The 22,117-nt window shown below is 41.8% G+C and overlaps 1 protein-coding gene across 1 annotated transcript; it reads right to left on the bottom strand.

Annotated features, from left to right (window-relative positions):
• Positions 1-496: 496 nt before the first annotated feature.
• On the bottom strand, positions 497-15,452 carry PARP2 (poly(ADP-ribose) polymerase 2). Its single transcript, XM_040227062.1, has 16 exons — positions 15,320-15,452; positions 14,308-14,442; positions 13,912-13,982; positions 13,336-13,386; positions 7,036-7,132; positions 6,542-6,617; positions 5,422-5,524; positions 3,749-3,911; positions 3,353-3,491; positions 2,535-2,598; positions 2,319-2,453; positions 1,940-2,067; positions 1,678-1,777; positions 1,265-1,363; positions 912-1,036; positions 497-793 (listed from the first exon to the last, which is right to left on the bottom strand). The coding sequence occupies exons 1-16, from the start codon at positions 15,360-15,362 to the stop codon at positions 634-636; spliced, it is 1,689 nt and encodes a 562-aa protein (XP_040082996.1). The 5' UTR covers positions 15,363-15,452; the 3' UTR covers positions 497-633.
• Between the last annotated feature and the right edge of the window lie 6,665 nt (positions 15,453-22,117).

Here is a 22,117-nt window from a genome sequence, read left to right as displayed (position 1 = left end):
TGTGTGTTTATCTGTGTTGCATGTGCTTACAAATAGTTACGAAGCCTTTGGACTTGACTTTGGTACTTCTTAGATGGGAGGTACATCAAAATCATTCTACTTCTCTCTCTTGCTCCCTGAGATCTATTTAGGCTTAGTGACAGTGCCCCAGATACTTCCCAAATTTTGGACATCTGCTGAGATCTAGGATGCCAAGTGGTGGGAGACCGGGTCTGCACATGGTAAATGGGAAAAAGGCAAGTGAGAAGATTTGCATGGGAAACAAGTCAGCCTTTGCTGCCTCTACCCTTCCTATAATATTACCCAACAAACTCTAGTTTGCAGAAAAACTGTTAAATGAGGAAAAGCTTTAATCTCCATTTGTCTCCCTCATTGCACAGAGGAGGCTATTCTGTGAAAGAACAGAATCCTGAGTAACCTGCAGCTAGCTGCAGGATATGTAGAGAAGCTATACTTTCTGTCTACTAACATCAGAAGAAACATGTGCTTGCAGAAGTAAAGCCCCAAGAAGCCAGTGATAGACTTGTACTATCTTTATTACAGAAAATATGAGAAAAATCAAAAGTACAACATTGCCTGTTTCTTGCTTGAAGGTCATATCTTCTCTGGTTTATCATATTTTAATATCAACAGTCACCACAGCTGCAGGAAATTAAACTGAACCTTTAGAAGGTATCGCATACGGACCTGGTTGGGGTTATAGACGATGAATTCATTGTAGTTGAGGGTGTAACCCTCCGGATTCAGAATTCCTGTGTCACTTGCTGGTCCTAATGGCACTGTACTCCCATTCCTGCCAAATGGAGGACAGTGTGTGAACATTTGCCTCTGGTTCAAAAGCTGGAACAGAGAAAGTGGAGGCTTATCTGGCCAAAAGGAGTTTTCTGGCCCTCCAGCCTCCGAGTACTTACAAGGTGATGGCACACGCAGGACTGGGAGCCATCTTGCCTAGCCCCTTGGTGCTGTGTTTGCCTTGAAGTAATTCTTCTGCCTCTGGATTGGCTCCGAGTAGCTCATTACACTGACCCAGAGCTACCTGCAAAGCGAAACATCTTTAAGTGACCACATCCTCTAAAGCCAAACGGAAAAACCCATCAGTATTTTCTTCTCCTATTCCAGCAGAAGAACTGAACACAATGCAAACTGTGTTTGGCTTCCCTCTCAAGTTCTCCCAGACGAACCTCTTGGTTCTGTGGTCAGTCCTTTTTCTGGAAAAATAGGAACTAATAATTAACTAGAGATCATAGATGTGTTCCTGCCTTACCTCTGATAAGAGCAGCAGCCCAATATCCTTTAGGCGAGTGGCAAAGCAGTAATTGGCACTCTTGGAAGACATGTCAGCAAAGTAGATTCCTTTTCCGAACTGAAATATATAAATAAACAACAAGGTCAACTGCCTAACCCAGTGTGTTACAAGAAAGGCTCACGGCTCTACCCTGTGTTCTGGTATCTTAAACACAATAAAGCCCTTTTCCATTTCCTCTCCCAATTCTCTTCCAAGAGGAGGCAGAAGCATCCATAAATCTGTTTTCTGGGGGGAAGGTGAGATATCTTTAGGAATTTAAGAAAGGAGGGTCACAGTAAATGCCAGGGTTATGAGTGAGCTGGTTTAATTCTCAGGAATGTCACCACTTAATCCTAATCTAGAAGAAAAAAAGGGTTCCAATTTCTACTCACCATGTAGCCTGTGATGGGAGCCTCAGGTGGGGCGATTCGAAGCCCATGGCTTAGGATTCCTACCCAGTTACTCAGCCTGGAGCCGTGCCAGAGCAGCATCCTAAGGAAAAGCCAGCATTACTGTACTCTCTCTTGCTCTCCTACAGACACAGGCCATAGGCATCAAAAAGCCAACAGCTGTCTGGGTTATCTTTCTTTATGAGTTCCCTAACTGCACTTCAGGCAAGGGACTGTCTTCCCAAACCCAAAGTTAAACGGAGACCTGTTATGAAGGTCCTCTCTGAAGGCTTCTTTTTCACCCTCCTTCTCAACTTCAAAGACATCCAGCAAGGTCATGGTATAGTCACTGTGCGTGGGAGCATGCGTAGACTGTAGGTACTGGGAAATCACCTGTGAAAAAGAATGAAAGATAAGGTTGACGTGGACTCTATAAGAGACCAGGCTGAACCGAAGAACCTTGAGCTTCTCGTATAAATTGGCCTAAGTGGTCTCACAAGGGCAGCCAGAAAGAGTCTTACCTTCCTAATTCTTAGTAAATAGAAATTCTGCCCTAAAGTTTTCTCTTAACCAGATGCAGTCAGAGAACAGTGGCATGGGGAGGGTGGATCTTAATGGTAAAAATAAATGATCATTTTTCTTACTTTGAACTCATAACTCTCATGGTCTAAAGGGTGCAAGGCACACTTTAGCTTTCTATAGTGTTGGTCCAATGGGTGTTCTGGGCTTTGCAGTTCTGTCTTCACCAGCTTAATTGCAATTTCAATGTCTCCCAAAGCCTGACAAGATGAGACAGAGAATCAATGTGGGAGAAACCTGGGACAAGGGATTTAATACTTCCCAATCTACACGTATCTCACCTCCAGTAGTTGTACTTTATCTGACAGTTCTTTCTCTGTCCGGATTAATGGAGGGGTACGGAGTCTAAGGGCAGAGATATAGCCAATAATTAATTCTCTGAGGTGTGGCCAAAAGGCATATGACCAAAACACAGATAAATATAGGTCTTTTAGAAAACAGGTATAAGAACAGCAGTTTTCCATTTGAAAGAGATCTGTATGAGATTTTTAGCTTTCAAATACATGAAGAGATATTATGTATATATTCTGAGTAGGATAAAACAAACTACATAGACTTTGACCTGTGACATGTACCAACATCAATAAGGAACAGTTTGGATGAAGTCCTATCTAGAAATACACAGGTAGAAATGTACCTGTTGACCACTCAGGGTTATCTCTAGGTCACAGGCCTCTATAAAGCAACAGAGGAATAAAATTAAGTAAGCTACAGAATGCAGAACCAACGAAGATAAAATATATTTTATAAACCTAATATCATTTGAGTTCACAGAAATGTTGGTGTGTTAGTCACCTTACAGACCTGGGTGATATGCCTGAAGGTGTTTTACATGCTGGTTGGATGGCTAGACCCACCCTCCCTAGAGTTGGTAACTTCCGCTTGGTCAGAGAATACGGCTGTAGATCAAGGCAGGAGATTGCATCCCATACTCGTAAATTGATTAAACAGGTTATTTATAAATTATGTTGGCTCTGTATCTATTCAAGATGATCATTTCCTTGGAAATGACAAATTAAAAAGATGGTAGTTCCTGCTGAGTGACGTAGGGGATGTTGTTGGGCAGAATACCAAAGTGAAGTAACAGCACAGGGAATACCCAAAGTCATGTGGGATTCGGGTGTAGAATTCATTGCATGCTTCGATGAGAGCTCGTCCATGCTGGCCAGCCCGAATACAATCCTCAATCTTCTTAAGAGACTGGTAACCTGCCTTGATTTGTGCCACCGTCAGCTTCCCTGCAGACCCAGAGAGAGATCAGACTCCACAATTACAGGTCCATCCTGGAAACTGTATTTATGACCCTGCCCAACAAAGATTCTCACCTTTCAACTTTCAAAATTGCTCTCCTCCCCACCATACAACTTCTCACCCCAATTCTCTCTTCCTTTACTCAGTAATATCAGCAAGCTTTAAATCATGATGGTGATAAAATATCCTGTTAAATGAACTAGGAATATGGAGTGACCATGTAGGATAGAATCTGAAGCCCTACCAAGTGGAGCTTTCTTGGTATCATATTTCATTTCTACCATCATCTCTTCCATGGCCTGGACATTACAGATCAACTTTATCAGCTCCTGTACACGAAGATCTAGCTGTGACTCTAGTTTCAAGGGGGATTTAAGAGATTCCTCTTTCTTTGCTTCCTCTTCATTCTGTAGCTCAAAAGAAAAAAAAAAAGGAAAAAAATCATAGAATCTGAAAAGATTTATTATATGTTCCTTGCAAGGACTGGCTATACAATATTCCTGGCAGATGAACACCAGCTTTTACTTGGTGCACTGGGATGACCCAGAGAGATGATATGGGGAGGGTGGTGGGAGGGGGGTTCAGGATTGGGAACTCATGTACACCCGTGGCGGATTCATGTCAATGTATGGCAACACCAATACAATATTGTAAAGTAAAAAAAAAAATATATATATATATATATACATATATATATGTATATATATATATATAAAAGCTAATGATTAGCTTAAAAAAAAAAAAAGAAAGTAGGCCCATCCCATTATAAACCTAGTTAGAATACTCAGTGTGACTTCCACCTTCTAGTCTTACTTCTGCTTCCCGTAGTTAAACACTCAGAATACATCTACAAGATCCTCCTAATATGATGACATTAAGTTTGTAAAGACAGCTCAGTTGAGTTCAGTTCAGTCGCTCAGTTGTGTCCGACTCTTTGCGACCCCATGAATTGCAGCACGCCAGGCCTCCCTGTCCATCACCAACTCCCGGAGTTCACTCAGATTCAAGTCCATCAAGTCAGTGATGCCATCCAGCCATCTCATCCTCTGTCGTCCCCTTCTGTTCCTGCCCTCAATCCCTCCCAGCATCAGAGTCTTTTCCAATGAGTCAACTCTTCCCATGAGGTGGCTGAAGTACTGGAGTTTCAGCTTTAGCATCATTCCTTCCAAAGAAATCCCAGGGCTGATCTCCTTTCAGAATGGACTGGTTGGATCTCCTTGCAGTCCAAGGGACTCTCAAGTCTTCTCCAACACCACAGTTCAAAAGCATCAATTCTTCGGTGCTCAGCCTTCTTCATAGTCCAACTCTCACATCCATACATGACTATTGGAAAAACCATAGCCTTGACTAGACGGACCTTAGTCGGCAAAGTAATGTCTCTGCTTTTGAATATGCTATCTAGGTTGGTCATAACTTTTCTTCCAAGGAGTAAGTGTCTTTTAATTTCATGGCTGCAGTCACCATCTACAGTGATTTTGGGGCCCAAAAAATAAAGTCTGACACTGTTTCCCCATCTATTTCCCATGAAGTGATGGGACCGGATGCCATGATCTTTGTTTTCTGAATGTTGAGCTTTAAGCCAACTTTTTTACTCTCCTCTTTCACTTTCATCAAGAGGCTTTTTAATTTCTCTTCACTTCTCAAATCTCACCTTAAAAAGATTGGTTTTTCCATTTTTCCAATTTGAAAAATTTGTAACAGTTTTCAGGAAAGATCCTTTTAGGAAAGCATCTTGGTTGTACCTCAGCATTCAAAATTAAAATAAACAAAAAACAAAGCTTTTTTTTGTTTGTTTTAGGACCTAAGATTCTATAAGGACTTTAGTAAATAATAGAGACTAGGACCTCATCCAAGCCACTCTACTAGACTTCACTCTGGTTAAGAGGAAAGGGTTTTCCCTAAACATACAGAGTTTACCTGTGTGCTGCTAGCATAGTCCATCTGTAGCATATCATATTTTCCAGGCATCTTCTCAAACTTCTCACGGTCCTCCCAATTATTTTTTGTTTTGTCAAGGAATCTGTAGAGTTCAAGTTGATGAGACAATCTTACAAATAAGCGTCTACTACTAGGGATGGGCTTTTTCCTAAGAATTTCTCTAAAACTTTTTTATTTCTTACACCATCAATATTCCATAAATCTGGATTCTAAATTAGGACCCTGAATCGACAGAAAAGCTCTAGAGAAAAAGGGAACAAAAAGTGGTAGAAAAGGTCGTTGAACTTTTCCTAAAGGTTCCAATCATCACTAAAGTCATTGAGATTTAAGACAAAATATTACTATCCAATCCTTTTCTCTTAAAGAAACATTCCCAGGGACTCCAGAAACTTTTTCATGAATCCCATGGACGGAGGAGTCTGCTAGGCTGCAGTCCATGGGGTCACGATGAATCGGACATGACTGAGTGACTTCACTTTCACTTTTCACTTTCATGCATTGGAGAAGGAAATGGCAACTCACTCCAGTGTTCTTGCCTGGCGAATCCCAGGGATGGGGGAGCCTGGTGGGCTGCCGTCTCTGGGGTCACACAGAGTCAGACACGACTGAAGCGACTTAGCAGCAGCAGCAGTAAAACAATTAAAAAATTTTTCATTTATTTACTTGGCTGTGCTGGGTTGCTGCATGTGGGACCTTTAGTTTTGGCATGTGAACTCTTGGTTGTGGCCTGTGGGATCTCGTTCCCTGACCAGGGATCAAACTAGGGCGCCCTGCACTGGGAGTATGGAGTCGTAGCCACTGGACCACCAAGGAAGGCCCATACGTTTTAAAATCGGAGCTGAATAGTCTTATCTCATTCTCCCCAAATTTCCTAAATTGTTGGTCATGTGCTGAATATGTTAGCTTCTGATTTTAGTCAATTTCTGGTTCCAAGTGATTTAATCACCATCTAAAGATCAGTTTGGTGTTCCAGTGGAAAGATCTTACAGTGGAAAGACATTATCATTTAAGTCAACTCACACTTATTATGAAATTCCTAAAGACGATATATTCAAGAAGATGAAAAATATTATTTTGTAACTCATTTCTTAGCACTCACTTCTTTTGAAAGATTTCCTTGGCCTTGTTGAGGTCCCTGGAACAAGCCACCAAGCTGTGCTGCCCTGTCTTCCCAACTGCAAAGTAAATGCCACATGTAAGGTGGTTCCCTGCCCCCTCAACCCAAGAAGAGTTCTCTGATAGTAACAAGCCAGATCTCTAAGGTCTCTCCACTTAGCATCTGACAAACGGGCAAGAAGGAAAGAAGGAAAAGATGAAAGAGCTTAGGGAACCGACCCCGTTGCCTCTGGCAGCACTTGCAGCCCAATCGCAGCAGAGTTCTCAGCCTTAACAGGGTGCTCTTAGTTTTTCCAGTGCTAATGAGGATGCCTGCCATGCCCCAATTTCGGGCAGCACAATTTGATTCCTAAGCCCCTCTCAGGTTATAGAAACTCCACTACACCAACTGAATCCCAGAGAAACCTTCGGCTACTCACTAAACTGCTTCTGGCTTTCTAAATAACAACTCAGAAAATCCATAATAAAAGCAATTACCTCGGCCCCATCTCATCCAAACACTGAAGTTTCTCTGGGCATCATCTTCTAACAGCTGAATCAGGTAATACTTGTTGTTGTTGAACTGGAGATTGGTCTATGGTATGAGAAATATGAACATAAAAGGACAGGTTTGCAAATGGAAGCCACATAAACCAATGACTCTTGGTCAAAGGTTACAGTAATTGCCATGAGGAAAGGACAGCAAGGGACAAGAAAATCAGGTTCAGTTAAGATTAAGGATATGATAAAAGAAGAAAAGGGTTTCTATATTATACTTTGAATTCCTAGGAATTAAAGGCTGGAAGCTTTCTAAAACCTCTGCTGCTGCTGCTAAGTCGCTTCAGTCATGTCCGACTCTGTGCGACCCCATAGACAGAAGCCCACCAGATTCCCCCATCCCTGGGATTCTCCAGGCAAGAACACTGGAGTGGGTTGCCATTTCCTTCTCCAATGCATCAAAGTGAAAAGTGAAAGGGAAGTCGCTCAGTCGTGTCCGACTCTTCGTGACCCCATGGACTGCAGCCTACCAGGCTCCTCCGTCCATGGAATTTTCCAGGCAAGAGTACTGGAGTGGGGTGCCATCACCTTCTCCGGCCTAAAACCTCTACCCAACCTCAAATATCCTATATTGATTGGCTCCTTCCGTTTCTTCCTGCCTCACCTCCCTCCATAGATATTACAGAGGCTGTATGTGTTTTTCAGCTCCCAATCCACTTGCAGTCATTATTTTCCAAATGAAAACAATTTTGATGCCCCTAAGATCTGTAACCATTATGCTTGTTTGTTTGGACAACTTATTCTTTAGCAGTACTATTTACAGGTTTGGCTTGTCACCTGAAACAATCTGACCACGAGCTGAGAGTAGGACAATGTTAGGAGGGGACAAAGGACAGGCAGAAACCAGTGCCACGCCTACCCCATACCTAACATGAGCAGGAGACATTCAGAGAAGACATGACCAGTGTCTAAAAAGGTCTCCTGTGAGTAACCTACTCCAGTGAAGAGAGGGGGCAGTCCATGACGGGGAACGGGAGCTTGGGCTATACAGCCGGGTCCTGGTTACCCAGTCACTCTGCTTTGTTAAGCCTGTTACTTGTTCTACCTCTTGCCTGCTCACATTATAAATTCGCTGAATGGAAGAACAAAAAGGCCTTAAGACCTTTTCTATCTGCTCATGATAGTTTAGGAAAAAAAATGGTAACAGGAATTCAATGTAGCTGTTAGAAGTATATATGATAGATCAATAAATTCAAATATGAAGACATAGTCAGGAAATACCAAGCATGTATCTATCCAAAACAACAAAAATAAGCAAAGAGGAAAAGACAGAGAAGAAAAAAAATGGAGGTCAGTGGCATGATGAAGAAAAAAATGCTCCCTTCATCTCTCCCCTTCAGTCTATGAAAGTAAAAAATCCACAGCTCAGCAAAGGTGCCCACACACCAGAAAACTGCACACATCTGTACATCTAAAGGCGGGTGGACGGGAACAGAGGAGGTGGAACCAGGGGAGGAGTGGAGGCGCTGCCTGCAATCCCGTCCCGCCAGGGAACCCGGCAGCAGCAGGTGACGCGGTGCACACAACTCTGGCCTCTTGGCTGCAGTGGCACCAGTGATGGGAGCCATGGAGGGCCCATGACTGGCTCCTTCACCTTCACCCTCCCTGGCAGCTCCTGGCTGAAAGCAGCAACACCAGAGATCCCAGAGGCACTGGTGAGGCAATCTGGCTTCTCGCTCCCCTTCCTCCTGAGGTGGAGCCTATGACTTAGGAGATTCCAGATGCATGGAAGCTCCTACCACCCTGGTGCTCCAGGCGGTGATGCCAGTGACAGTAGCAGCAGCGAAGCACCAACAGCCTTGGAGGCACAACTGTGATAAGGCGGGCACCAGGTGATCCCTCTGACAGAGGTGGCAGAGGGTGGAAAGTGCTCTCAAATATAACTAGGGGCAGATCAGATAAGAGAAACCAAAAACTTGTGCTAGAGCGCCACCTACTGGAAAACAAAGGAAAGCTCTCTAATTTCTAACCTATTGAATCCTTAAAAATTAAGATTTAAAAAAAAGCTTTACCTAAAGAACAAAGGTGTTCATTACTTCAAATGCACTGGCAGAAGAACACCTCATCAAACACTAGGAATAGTTACAGTGTATCGCGAAAATAAAATGACAATTTTCCAGAAACGAAACAAAGTCACGGGATATTGTGATCTAAAGATACAGAATACGAAATAGCTGTCATGAAGAAACTCAGTGAGCTACAAGAAAACGCAGAAAGGCAGTTTAGTGAGTTCATTAATGACCAGAAGGAATGCTTTACTGAAGAGATTAAAACTCTGTAAAAAACCAAGCAGAAATTTTGGAGCTGAAGAACTCAATAAACAAGACAATGTGTTAGAAAGCACTGGAAACAGGGAAGACCATATAAAAGACAGAATAAGTGAGCTCAAATACAGAAATCTAGAAAAGACACAGGTAGATTAGGAAAGAGAATTAAGATGTAAAAAAAGAAAGAGGAAATTCTATAAGAACTATCTGACTCTTTTAAGAAGGGTGACATTAGTTAATGGTATTTCAGAAGAAGAAGAGAGGGAGAAGGGAGCAGAGAGTTTATCTAAAGAAATAATAGCTGAGAACTTCCCAAACCTAGAGAAGAAAACTGGTGTACCACTCTATGAAGCTACCAGAATACCTAATTGCCTCAATACAAAAAAATCTTCTCCAGGACACGTTATATTAAAACTGTCAAAAGTCAATGATAAAATAGGAATTTTAAAGACTGCCAGGGGAAAAAAAAAAGGATGCTCACCTACAAAGAAATCCCCATTAGGCTATATGCAGATCTCTCAGAAGAAACTCTACAGGTCAAGAATGACTGGAATGACACTCAAAATACTGACAGATAAAAGCTATCAGCCAAGAATACTCTATCCACCAAAGTCATCATTGAGAGATGAAGGAGAAAAAAAGCTTTCCCAGACAAAAGTTGAGAGAGTTTATCACCACTACACCTGCCTTACAAGAAATGTTGAAAGGAGCTCTTCTATCTGTAACAAAAGAGCAAAAGTACACAAATCTTTGAGTAAGGTGATAAACAGAATCAGAAAACTGCAACCTTATCGCAATAGATTTTAAACAGTTTATTATAGCATAAAGGTTAAAGGGGAAAAAAAAAAACAGAAAAAACAACTATAACTACTTCAATTTGGTAAGAAACTCACAACATAATGATGTCTGGCAGAAATAAACAAAATTATGTAAAGCAATTATCCTTCACTTAAAAAAAAAAAGAAACTCACAACATAAAAAGGAATAATTTGAGACAAAAACATAGAAGGGGAAGAGGATGGAACCTGTATACTCAAATGAAGGTAAGATGGTGTCAGCAGAAAAAGGACTATTTTATCTAAGAGATGTTTATACAAACCTCATGGTAACCACAAAACATAATTTAGAGCAGAGATACTAAACAGTAAAAAAAAAAAAAAAAAAGGAAACTGAGAAAAATGTCACAGAAAACCACCAAACCAAGCTGGAAAATAGAAACACAAGGAAAAAGAAAAAATGGCGATATCAAACAACCAGAAAACAAAAGATGAAATGGCAACAATAAGTCTTCATTTATCAATAATCATCCTAAATGTAAATGGTTCACCAATCAAAAGACACAGAGTGGCTGGATGGATTAATAAATAAGATCTAACTATATGCTGCCTCCAGGTGACTTACCTTAGCCCTAAAGAAAAACATAGGCTCAGAGTGAAGGGATGAAAGATGATACTCCAAGCAAATGGCAGCCAAAAGAAAGTGAGTGTAATTAACACTCCTTTTAAACAAAGTGAAAGCGAAAGGTGCTCGGTCGAGTCCGACTCTTTGTCACCCCATAGACTATACATATACAGTCCATGGAATTCTCCAGGCCACAATATTGGAGTGGGTAGCCTTCTCCTTCTTCGAGGGATCTTCCCAACCCAGGGATTGAGGCCAGGTCTTCTGCATTGCACGCAGATTCTTTACCAGCTGAGCCACAAAGGAAGCCCAAGAATACTGGAGTGGGTAGCTTATCCTTTCTCCTGTGGATCTTCCCGACCCAGGAATCAAACCGTGGTCTCCTGCATTGCAGGCGGATTCTTTACCAACTGAGCTATCAGGGAAGCCCTAAAAGGCCTATTTTATCTATCAGACAAAATAGATATAAGAAAAAAAGGTAACAGTGGGATTTTTCTGGTGGTCCAGTGGCTAAGACTCCGAGATCTCAGTGCAGGAGGCTTGGGTTTGATCCCTTGTCAGCGAACTAGATCCCGAATGTCACAACTAAAGAGCCCATGTGCTGCAATGAAGATGGAAGTGCTGCAACTAAGACCTGGTGCAGCCAAATAAATAAATTAAAAAAAAAGAAAAAGGTAACAAGAGACAAAGATGGACATTATATAGTGATAAAAGGAACAATTCATTAAGAAGACATTTTTCAATATAAGCACATGCAACTCTGGAGCACCAAAATATATAAAACAAATATTAACAGACCTAAAGGAAGAAACTGACAGCAACACAATAATAGTTGGGGACTTTTAACACCCAAATTACATCAATGGATAGATCATCCAGATAGAAAGTCAGCAAGGAAACAGCAGCCTTAAATGAAACGTTAGATGAGATGTTTCATAGATTTGTACAGAACATCTCATCCAAGTGCAGCAGAATAAACATTCTTCTCAAGTGCATATGGAACTTTCTCAAAAAATATGTTGAGATACAAAACAAGTCTCAATACACTTAGGAAGACTGAAATTTTATCAAAAGTCTTTTCTGATAACATGGCATGAAACTTCTACAATGATGTAGAAATCAACAAGAAGAAAGCTGGAAAAATCACAAATATGTGGAAACTGAACAATGTGCTACTAAACAATATGCAACTGAATAACTATGAGGTCAACAAAGAAATCAAAGGAGAAATTAAAAATACTGAAGGTGAAAATACGACGTGCCAGAATCTATGGGACGCAGCGAAAAGAATCACTAAGAGGGGAGTTTAAAGCAATACAGGCCTACCTCAAGAAACAAGGAAAATCTCAAATAAACAATCGGACCTCACACCTAAAGGAACCAGGAAAGAATGAATGCAGCCCAAAGTCAGTAAAAGGAAGGAAATAACAGAGATCAGAGTAGAAATAAATGAAATAGACTAAAAAGATAATAGTAAAGCTCAATGAAACTAAGAGCTGGCTGTTTGAAAAGATAAATAAAATTGACAAACTTTTAGTTGGCCTCAGAAAAAAAGAGGTAAGACTTTGATAAAGGCAGAGACGAAAGAGGAGAAATAAGAATGGGTACCACAGAAACACAAAGAATTATAGAAGAATATTATAAGTATCTACATTCTAACAACTGGACAACCTAGAAGAAATGGACAAATCTTAGACTCATACAGTGTTCCAAGACTAAATCATGAAGAGATAGAAAATGTGAACAGACCAAACTCTAGTAGAGAGATTGAAGCAGTAATAAAAAACCTCCCCAAACAAAAGTCCAGGGCAAGACAGCTTCCCAGGTGAATTCTATTAAGCAGTCAAAGAGGATTCAATACTTCTCCTCAAAGTCTTCCAAAAAATTGAAGAGGAGGAAATACTTCCTAACTCATTTTACAAGGCCCACATTATCCTGATACCACAACCAGACAAGGACAACACAAAAAAAGGAAATTAGAGGCCCATATCTCTGATGGGCATGGAGAACTGTATGATGATGGATGGGAACTAAAGTTTTGGTGGTGAGCATCCTGTAGTAGGTATTTCTACAGAGTAGAAATCTAATGTTTTACATGTGAAACTTATAGAATGTAAAAAATCAATGTTACCTCAATAAAAACAAATTTAAAAAAGAAAAAATAAATTTAACTACATAAAAATTTAAAACTTCAATATGGGCAAAAAGTATACTATAAAGAAAATCAAAAGGAAAATGAAAAATTTAGAAAAAATATAAGCAACTTATATGATAGATGAAGGACTATCCTCCACATTATATAAAGTTCCTCAAAGCCCATAAGAAAAAAGACCAACAACTTAACAGGAAATGTGCAAAATCATAGCAACAGTGGATTCATAGGTTCAATAAAGACACAAAAATCTGCTGAAGGATCTGCTTCTTATAGAGACTCCACTATTAGGCAGAGTGCACTAGAGTTGAGTATTTGGGATTATGGGGCTAATATAAGGGACTTCAGAATTAAAGATCTGGGCTTTGGGACACTGTCATCAATAATTATCAGGAAGAAATTCTCAGTTTCTTCCCTTACCTGATTTAGCATGACATCATAGACATCATTTCCTTCACAGTACACATGGGCCTAGAAAGAAAGAAAAAACTGACATTTGTACATTCCCAGCCCTGATGAGATCATAGGTGAGGTTCTAAATTTTGTATGCCCCAAACTATCACTCTCCCACATTACCAACATGCATCTTCCAGGGGAAAAAATGCAAAAGTATGTTCTTCTAAACATAACCTGTCAATCCTATAATGAAAACATGTTGCTTTTATGTAATTACAGAAACACAAATGAGTCTAACTCAGTAAAGGAAACCTGCTCCAAAGGAAGCCTTTCTTCTGTATTCTGACATACCAGTGCACAGTTTCTGATTAGAACACTGATAATGATACAATTTTCTAATTGAGAAAGAGGTGTGGAAAGCTGATGACAACTCCATAAGTTAACCATGCTAGAAAACACCATGATTAGTACTCCCAAACCCCATCTCTTAGCCTTGGAGAAAATTTTGGAGAGGATTCCTAAAATAGATAATAGCAATGTTCCAGACAAGAATCCCAATAAGAACAATGGTTCTTTGAGAAATTAGTTGGAGTCTCTTACCTTCCCCACCTTGGCTGTGCACTCTGGGTCCACTGGAGCTTTGCCCTTTAACAGCAAGGTCTTCACAGACTCTGAGGGAAGACAGATAAGAACTACATCTACTCATACGGGAAACAAAGGTAGCTGCCATGGTTAGATAGAAACCTGTCAATTCACTCTGCCCTTCCCAAGCAAGCTTGATCTGCTCAAGTCTCAGTTTATTATAATAAAATATGTGAAACTAAAGCTTTTGAGAAACTAGGTTAGTCTTATGTATGCCCCAAAGATAGAAAGTTAATTATATCTTCAAGGAAAGAAAAAATAAGAGTTGAAAGAACAAAATACTCTCCCACCCTCCGCCCTCCCAGGGACCCTCTTGCTGGTCCACGTTCTCCATGGTGTATGTCGGGGGCTGACCTTGCTTGTCTTCAGTCCTGTCATTATCTGCCTTTCTTTCAGCCACAGGCTCCCTTTTCACCCTGTGACATTTTCGAATTTTCTTTGCAGGAGGAGGGTCTTCTGCAACTGTTTTGCCATTATTAACTCTTTCAGCTTCATTCAGAATAGGCAAGAATGGGCAAAGAAGCAATAGAATGAGTACACACTGAATGTGATGCTACTATGCAAAAACATCTTTTTAAAGAAATAGATCGAGATGGTTTTGTAAATTTACAAAGGAATAATAACTGCCATACCACTCAGAAAACAGTCTGAGTTTCTGAACTGCTATTCTAGCCAAACAAAACAAAAGCAACTCACAGATCATGTGAGTTCATGGCCTCAGGCATCAGTCTCAAACTGCTTATCTTTTCTGTTTACTTGTGCCCCGATACCCTCCAAATACCTATCCTCAAACTACTAAAGGTGGTATGAAATAGGTTAATAGAGTGCTCTGGAGTCTGTGCCCTGTCTCTTCTAACTGGAGAATCAGTGTAGAAGTTATTTCATCTCTTTGTACTTCAGTTACCCTAACCGAAAAATCTAGAGGAAGACAACACATTTAAGAACACAATACACAGAGTATGCTATGTCTGTCATAAGTCAATTTTAAGAGCTGCATTTTATAATCTCTGAAACTGGGATGCATTTTACAAGGGATGACTTAGAAGCTCCGAATCACGTTTTAACTGGAAGCGTTTTTCCTTGCTCAATGGTACATAACATAGTGGTGCACCCCGCACTTAATTTTTTAAACTGTTTTGTATTAGGTATGTAAAACCGTGGTGGCACTAAGTTGTAACAGGTCAACAAGCCGTCAGACACAATTCTGTAACCCCCAAAAGCTGTGACAACCGAAATTTTCAAAGTTCAGCATCAAAACAAGCGCTGGTTCAGGGAGCGATGGAAATAGGAAGGGCTGTGGTAGAGGGCACAGTTCCTTTTCTGAACTCCCGCCCCCAGTATTCTGCCCCCATAGTTCAATCCGAACCTCGCGTTCTGCCGCCGGCAGTCCCCCGCCGTCGAGCTGCCATGGAGTCCGAACGCTGGCGTCATCAGTCCGCTCCCTGGAATCGCCAGCGCAATCTAAAGGCGGGAACCGTAGTGCGTGTGCGTCCTAGCGTGGAACTACCAGGGGCGGGATGCACTAAAATATTTACATATCGCAATGTCTTGTGGGAAGTCACCGTAACCGAAAAGTGGCTTTAGGTATGAGCTCATTATAAATGCTGTTTGCTCGCATTGTTTGCCGTAGGGCGGAGGGAAGCTCATCAGTGGGGCTACGAGCTGAGTGCGCTTTGTCACTCTATCCAATGTCCCTTGGGAAGGTCTGAGACTAGGGCCATGGGCGGCCCTAACAGGGCCCTCCCTGAGATTCGGGGAGGTGAGTTCCCAGAGAACGGGGCTCCGCGCGAGGGCAGACTGGGCAGGAGATGCTATGGACCCCCCCTTGGAGGGGCCTGGCGGATGCCTCCTTAGCCGGAGCTTGGAACAGACTCACGGCCAGCGAAGTGAGTTCAATGGCTGAGGTGAGGTACCCCACCCCGCGTGGAGGCCTCATAACCCAATTCAGACTACTCTCCCGCCCGTCCTTTTTTTAATGAAATGCCGCTTTCCGGCCTGAAGCTATGAGAATGGTAATGAACTAAGGAGGCCCGTGGGGGATGGGTGGATTCTGCGTTTTTAACAACTAAGTATTGGTGACTTTCATACAGATTTTTATCCCCCTTTTTGTAATCCACTTATTTATTGTACATCTTGGCGAGTTTTGGGGTTCAGCCAAAATAGACGTATTTCATGTCTTGGGGACAGACATTAATCAAGTAATTACACAAGCAAAAGCAGCAACAGTGCTGTAAGAAGTATACAGTATTTACGGACGTTGTGTGAACTGTTAGTCGCTCAGTCCTGTCTGACTCTTTGCTATCCCATGGACTATAGCCCTCCAGGCTCCTCTGTCCATGGGATTTTTCCAGGCAAGAATACTGGCTGCTGCTGCTGCTGCTGCTGCTGCTGCTGCTGCTGCTGCTGCTGCTGCTGCTGCTGCGTCGCTTCAGTCGTGTCCGACTCTGTGCGACCCCATAGACGGCAGCCCACCAGGCTCCCCCGTCCCTGGGATTCTCCAGGCAAGAACACTGGAGTGGGTTGCCATTTCCCTCTCCAATGCATGAAAGTGAAAAGTGAAAGTGAAGTCGCTCAGTCGTGTTCGACTCTTCGCGACCCGATGGACTGCAGCCTACCAAAGCTCCTCCGTCCATGGGATTTTCCAGGCAAGAGTACTGGAGTGGGGTGCCATCACCTTCTCCGAAGAATACTGGACTGGGTTGCAATTCCCTTCTCCAAGGAATCTTCCGCACCCAGCGGTTGAACCCATGGGAAAGTAGTACTTCAGGACTTTATGTTGTCACCTTGCTTATTTAACTTATATGCAGAGTACATCATGGGAAATGTCGGGCTGGATGATTCACAACCTGGAATCAAGATTGCTGGGAGAAATATCAACAACCTCAGATATGCAGATAATACCACTCTAACGGCAGAAAGCCAAGAGGAGCCCGGTAGGCTACAGTCCATGGCGGGCGGGGCGGGGCGGGGCGGCAGGGGAGGGGGGCGTGTGGGGTCGCAAAAGAGACACTAGTTAAAGACCAAACAACATCAACAATGCTATGAGCTTTACACATATTTAATTCTCACAACACCCCTGTTGTTAGGTAGGTATTATTGTCTGTATTTTACAGTTGAGAAAATTGAACTCTAGAAAAATGAGAGTAATTTATTCAAAGTCGCAGTGTATTGGTTTGCTGGGGCTACCATCACTAAAAACTACAGACTGGATTCCTCAAACAAGAAAATTTTATTTCCTCAAAATTTTGAAGGCTAGAAGCCCAAGATAAAGGTGATGGCAGCATTGGTTTCTCTAAGACCTTTCTTCTTGGATTGCAGGTGACTGTCTTTTTCCGGTATCTTTCTTACTAAGCTTGTTAACTTGAATATTTCCGTGATGGTAAGTTCTAACTTGAGTAGATCTAGACTACTAACCCAAAAGAATGAAAATTGCAGTAGTCCATCTAAACTAGAATGTGTGTAAATACCTTGAATTAGTCCGTGCTAAGTATATTAACTCAAAAGGAAGCTTGGTTTAAAAAGTTTAAGAACAGTGCAAGTAGCATCGTTGGTCCTTAAAGAGACAGGTACCTGAAGGGTGTGGGGGTGGGGCAAGTTGCATCTTTCCAGCCTTTTAAGGTAAAGGAGGGAGGGAATCATCATTAGCCAATCAGACCCTGAGGTCTCTTCTCAAAGTCACTTCCCGTCTCTCCTCTTTCTCTCTTTTCATTTTGGTGGTGGGCTGGTGAGTGTGCATTTAATCTTGATTCCTAATTGTTTTGAATTTCTCGTCAGTTTGAGCCACTGTATCCTTGTGACAGCCTTAATTTCCAGCTAGCCTTGGAGTGTTTGTGAGCTACTAAGAGATTAATTTCGGCTGTGTGGAAATTGGAGGAAGGCAGTGAAATGATCTGCCTGGCTTGTTTCCACGTGGGCCTCTGCAGGACCCGGTCTGCCTTCCTTTTCTGAGACAGGGTGACCTGGGAACAATAGACTCTGCTTCATGTACTTAGTGTTTCTGCAAAATGCCTGGATTCATTTTGCTTGGGGGAAAAGGTACTGTTATTTTCTCAATGCTGTTTTGACTTCTGTCTTTTAGTGAGAGGGTGGATCTTGGAAGAGGAGTTTAGACCAGTCAGCTTTAATTCTCCTGTATCTGCAGGGCTCAGGTTTTTACTGGGCTTGTGGGAGCTGCATTGGATGTTGTTTTGGCCCTGGTCTGCTTCCCTGGTGTCTCAGAGGTTAAAGCGTCTGCCTCCAATGCGGGAGACCCGGGTTCGATCCCTGGGTCGGGAAGGTCCTCTGGAGAAGGAAATGGCAACCCACTCCACTATTCTTGCCTGGAGAATCCCATGGACGGAGGAGCCTGCTAGGCTACAGTCCACAGGGTTGCAAAGAGTCGGACAAGACTGAGCGACTTCACTTCACTTTGCTCAGAGCAGTTCATCTTTCTTGTTGGGAAAGACGCTATAAACTCTGAAGTCACATGGTTTTAACAAGCTTCAGGAGGAGCTCCCAGTTTTAATGTCAGCACTGTGGTGATGGTACCCTCAAAAGCTTAGGATGTACTGAAAAAGATGAGGGCCTTAGCTTAGTGCAAGCCTAAATGAAATTCCATCATCACAGTTTACTCCTCCAGTGATCTTAGGTGAGTCAGTGAACCATTCTGAGGCTTATCTTTTGAAGATCAAAGTATATGAAGTCCAAGCACTAGTGGATGTATAATAAGTGTTACATACCTTCTAGAAATAAGCAGTAAATATATTTTGTGTATTATTTTTCTCCTAAAAAGTTTTGCCCAGTGACCTTGAGTGATATACATTAATATATGAGTTATCCTTACAGGTAGAGGGTGTTGAGCAAGTAAACTTGTATTTTAGCATTGTTAGGAAAAATGGAAATGTACTGGGGACTATAAACATGCAAAATAAAAGAGGAAGACTGTGAATTCCTCCAAAGCTGTTTATTTTAAAAAGTCTTAAAAGTCCCAGATCATGTCTTGTGAAACAACTAGTTTTTCAGTTAGAGGTTTCCTTGAGTGGGGGAAAAATTAGTTTTCAATGGAGATATGCTTTATCTTATTTTATATCTATTTTACATAATTTAATCTTAACAGAGTTCTAGGAGGTAGGTAGTGTTTGTCCTCATTTTAAGGAAAGGAAATCTGAGGCTTAGAGAAGTTGCATAACTTGCCCCAGGTCACAAAAATGGAGCTAGGAGTCAAATCTAGCTCTGTCCAACTTCATTATCTTAACCATTAAGCTAAGTTGCCTGCCACTTATTTAAACCTTGCTTGGATCATAATAAACTGTGGAAAATTCTGAAAGAGATGGGAATACCAGACCACCTGACCTGCCTCTTGAGAAACCTATATGCAGGTCGGGAAGCAACAGTTAGAACTGGACATGGAACAACAGACTGGTTCCAAATAGAAAAAGGAGTACATCAAGGCTGTATATTGTCACCCTGCTTATTTAACTTATAGGCAGAGTACATCATGAGAAAGGCTGGGCTGGCAGAAGCACAAGCTGGAATCAAGATTGCTGGGAGAAATATCAATAACCTCAGGTATGCAGATGACACCACCCTTATGGCAGAAAGCGAAGAGGAACTAAAAAGCCTCTTGATGAAAGAGGAGAGCGAAAAAGTTGACTTAAAGCTCAACATTCAGAAAACGAAGATGGCATCCGGTCCCATCACTTCATGGCAAATAGATGGGGAAACAGTGGAAACAGTGTCAGACTTTATTTTTTGGGGCTCCAAAATCACTGCAGATGGTGATTGCAGCCATGAAATTAAAAGATGCTTACTTCTTGGAAGAAAAGTTATGACCAACCTAGATAGCATATTGAAAAGCAGAGACATTACTTTGCCAACAAAGTTCTGTCTAGTCAAGGCTATGGTTTTTCCAGTAGTCATGTATGGATGTGAGAGTTGGACTGTGAAGAAAGCTGAGCGCCAGAGAATTGATGCTTTTGAACTGTGGTGTTGGAGAAGACTTATTGAGAGTCCCTTGGACTGCAAGGAGATCCAACCAGTCCATTCTAAAGGAGATCAGTCCTTGATGTTCTTTGGAAGGAATGATGCTAAAGTTGAAACTCCAGTACTTTGGCCACCTCATGCAAAGAGTTGACTCATTGGAAAAGACTCTGATGCTGGGAGGGATTGAGGGAAGGAGGAGAAGGGGATGACAGAGGATGAGATGGCTGGATGGTATCACCAACTCGATGGACATGAGTTTTAGTGAACTCCAGGAGTTGGTGATGGACAGGGAGGCCTGGTGTGCTGCAATTCATGGGGTCGCAAAGAGTCGGACATGACTGAGCAACTGAACTGAACTGAACTGTATACCTATAAAATGGAAAAGATAACATAGTACTTGCAAAATGATTTACTATAAGGACAGTGCATTATAAATTCTAAGGCAGAGTTATTATGAAATAGATAAAATATGAAGTTATTCCTTACTGCTGTTTTGACCCAAAGCCCTCAGGTACTGTATTTTTTTATTTCATTTTTATTTTGCTCCACCAGCAATAGGACTAGGATTGGGTGAAACAGTGTTCCCTTGGGATGAACTGCATGATTATTCACTGTTTCTGATCTTCCTACTTTTATTTCATATATGCTCTGAGTGGATTCCTCTTGGAGTTCAGTTCAGTCACTCAGTTGTGTCCTACTCTTTGTGATCCCGTGGATTGCAGCATGCCAGGTTTCCCTGTCCATCACCAACTCCCAGAGCTCACTCAAACTCCTGCCCATCGAATTGGAGATGCCATCCAACCATCTCATCCTCTGTCGTCCCTTTCTCCTGCCTTCAGTCTTGCCCAGCATTGGAGATGCCATCCAACCATCTCATTCTCTGTTGTCCCCTTCTCCTGCCTTCAATCTTGCCCAGCATCAGGGTCTTTTCTAATGAGTCAGTTCTTCACATCAGGTGGCCAAAGAATTGGAGCTTCAGCTTCAGTATCAGCCCTTCCAATGAATATTCAGGACTGATTTCCTTTAGGACATACTGGTTGGATCTCCATGAAGTCCAAGGGACTCTCAAGAGTCTCCTCCAACACCACAGTTCAAAAGCCTCAATTCTTCAGTGCTCAGCTTTCTTTATAGTCCAACTACCACATCCAAACATGACATTGGAAAAACCATAGCTTTGACTAGACGGAACTTTGTTGGCAAAGTAATGTCTCTGCTTTTTAATATGCTGTCTAGGTTGATCATAGCTTTTCTTCCAAGGATCAAGCATCTTTTAATTTCATGGCTGCAGTCACCATCTGCATTGATTTTGGAGTCCCCAAAAATAAAGTCTCTTAACTGTTTCCATTGTTTCCCCATCTATTTGCCATGAAGTGATGGGACCAGATGCCATGATCTTAGTTTTCTGAATGTTGAGTTTAAGCCAACTTTTTCACTGTCTTCTTTCACTTTCATCAAGAGGCCCTTTAGTTCTTCTTCACTTTCTGCCATAAGGTGTCATCTGTGTATCTGAGGCTATAGATATTTCTCCTGAGAATCTTGATTCCAGCTTGTGTGTCATCCATTTCACATGATGTACTCTGCATATAAGTTACATAAGCAGGGTTACAATATACAGCCTTGATGTACTCCTTTTCCTATTTGGAACCAGTCTATTGTTCCATGTCCAGTTCTAACTGTAGCTTCTTGACCTGCATACAGATTTGTCAGGAGGCAGATCAGGTGGTCTGGTATTCCAATCTTTTAAAGAATTTTCCAGTTTGTTGTGATCCACACAGTCAAAGGCTTTGGCATAGTCAATAAAGCAGAAGTAGATGTTTTTCTGTAACTCTCTTGCTAATTTGATGATCCAACGGATGTTGGCAATTTGATCTCTGGTTCCTCTGCCTTTTCTAAAACCAGCTTGAACGTCTGGAAGCTCACAGTTTATGTACTGTTGAAGCCTGGCTTGGAGAATTTTGAGCATTACTTTGCTAGTGTGTGAGATGAGTGCAATTGTACAATAGTTTGAGCATTCTTTGGTATTGCCTTTCTTTGGGATTGGAATGAAAACTGACCTTTTCCAGTCCTGTGGCCACTGCTGAGTTTTCCAAATTTGCTGGCCTATGGAGTGCAGCACTTTCACAGCATCACCTTTTAGGTTTTGAAACAGCTCAAAGGCAAAGGAGAAAAGGAAAGATAGAGGTATCTGAATGCAGAGTTCCAA

This window comes from Oryx dammah, unplaced genomic scaffold (genome assembly GCF_014754425.2).
Source record: "Oryx dammah isolate SB20612 unplaced genomic scaffold, SCBI_Odam_1.1 HiC_scaffold_26, whole genome shotgun sequence".
NCBI classification, from domain to species: domain Eukaryota; kingdom Metazoa; phylum Chordata; class Mammalia; order Artiodactyla; family Bovidae; genus Oryx; species Oryx dammah.
The sequence above is the reverse complement of the archived record's forward strand: the minus strand, read 5'-3'. Positions and strand labels throughout refer to the sequence as shown.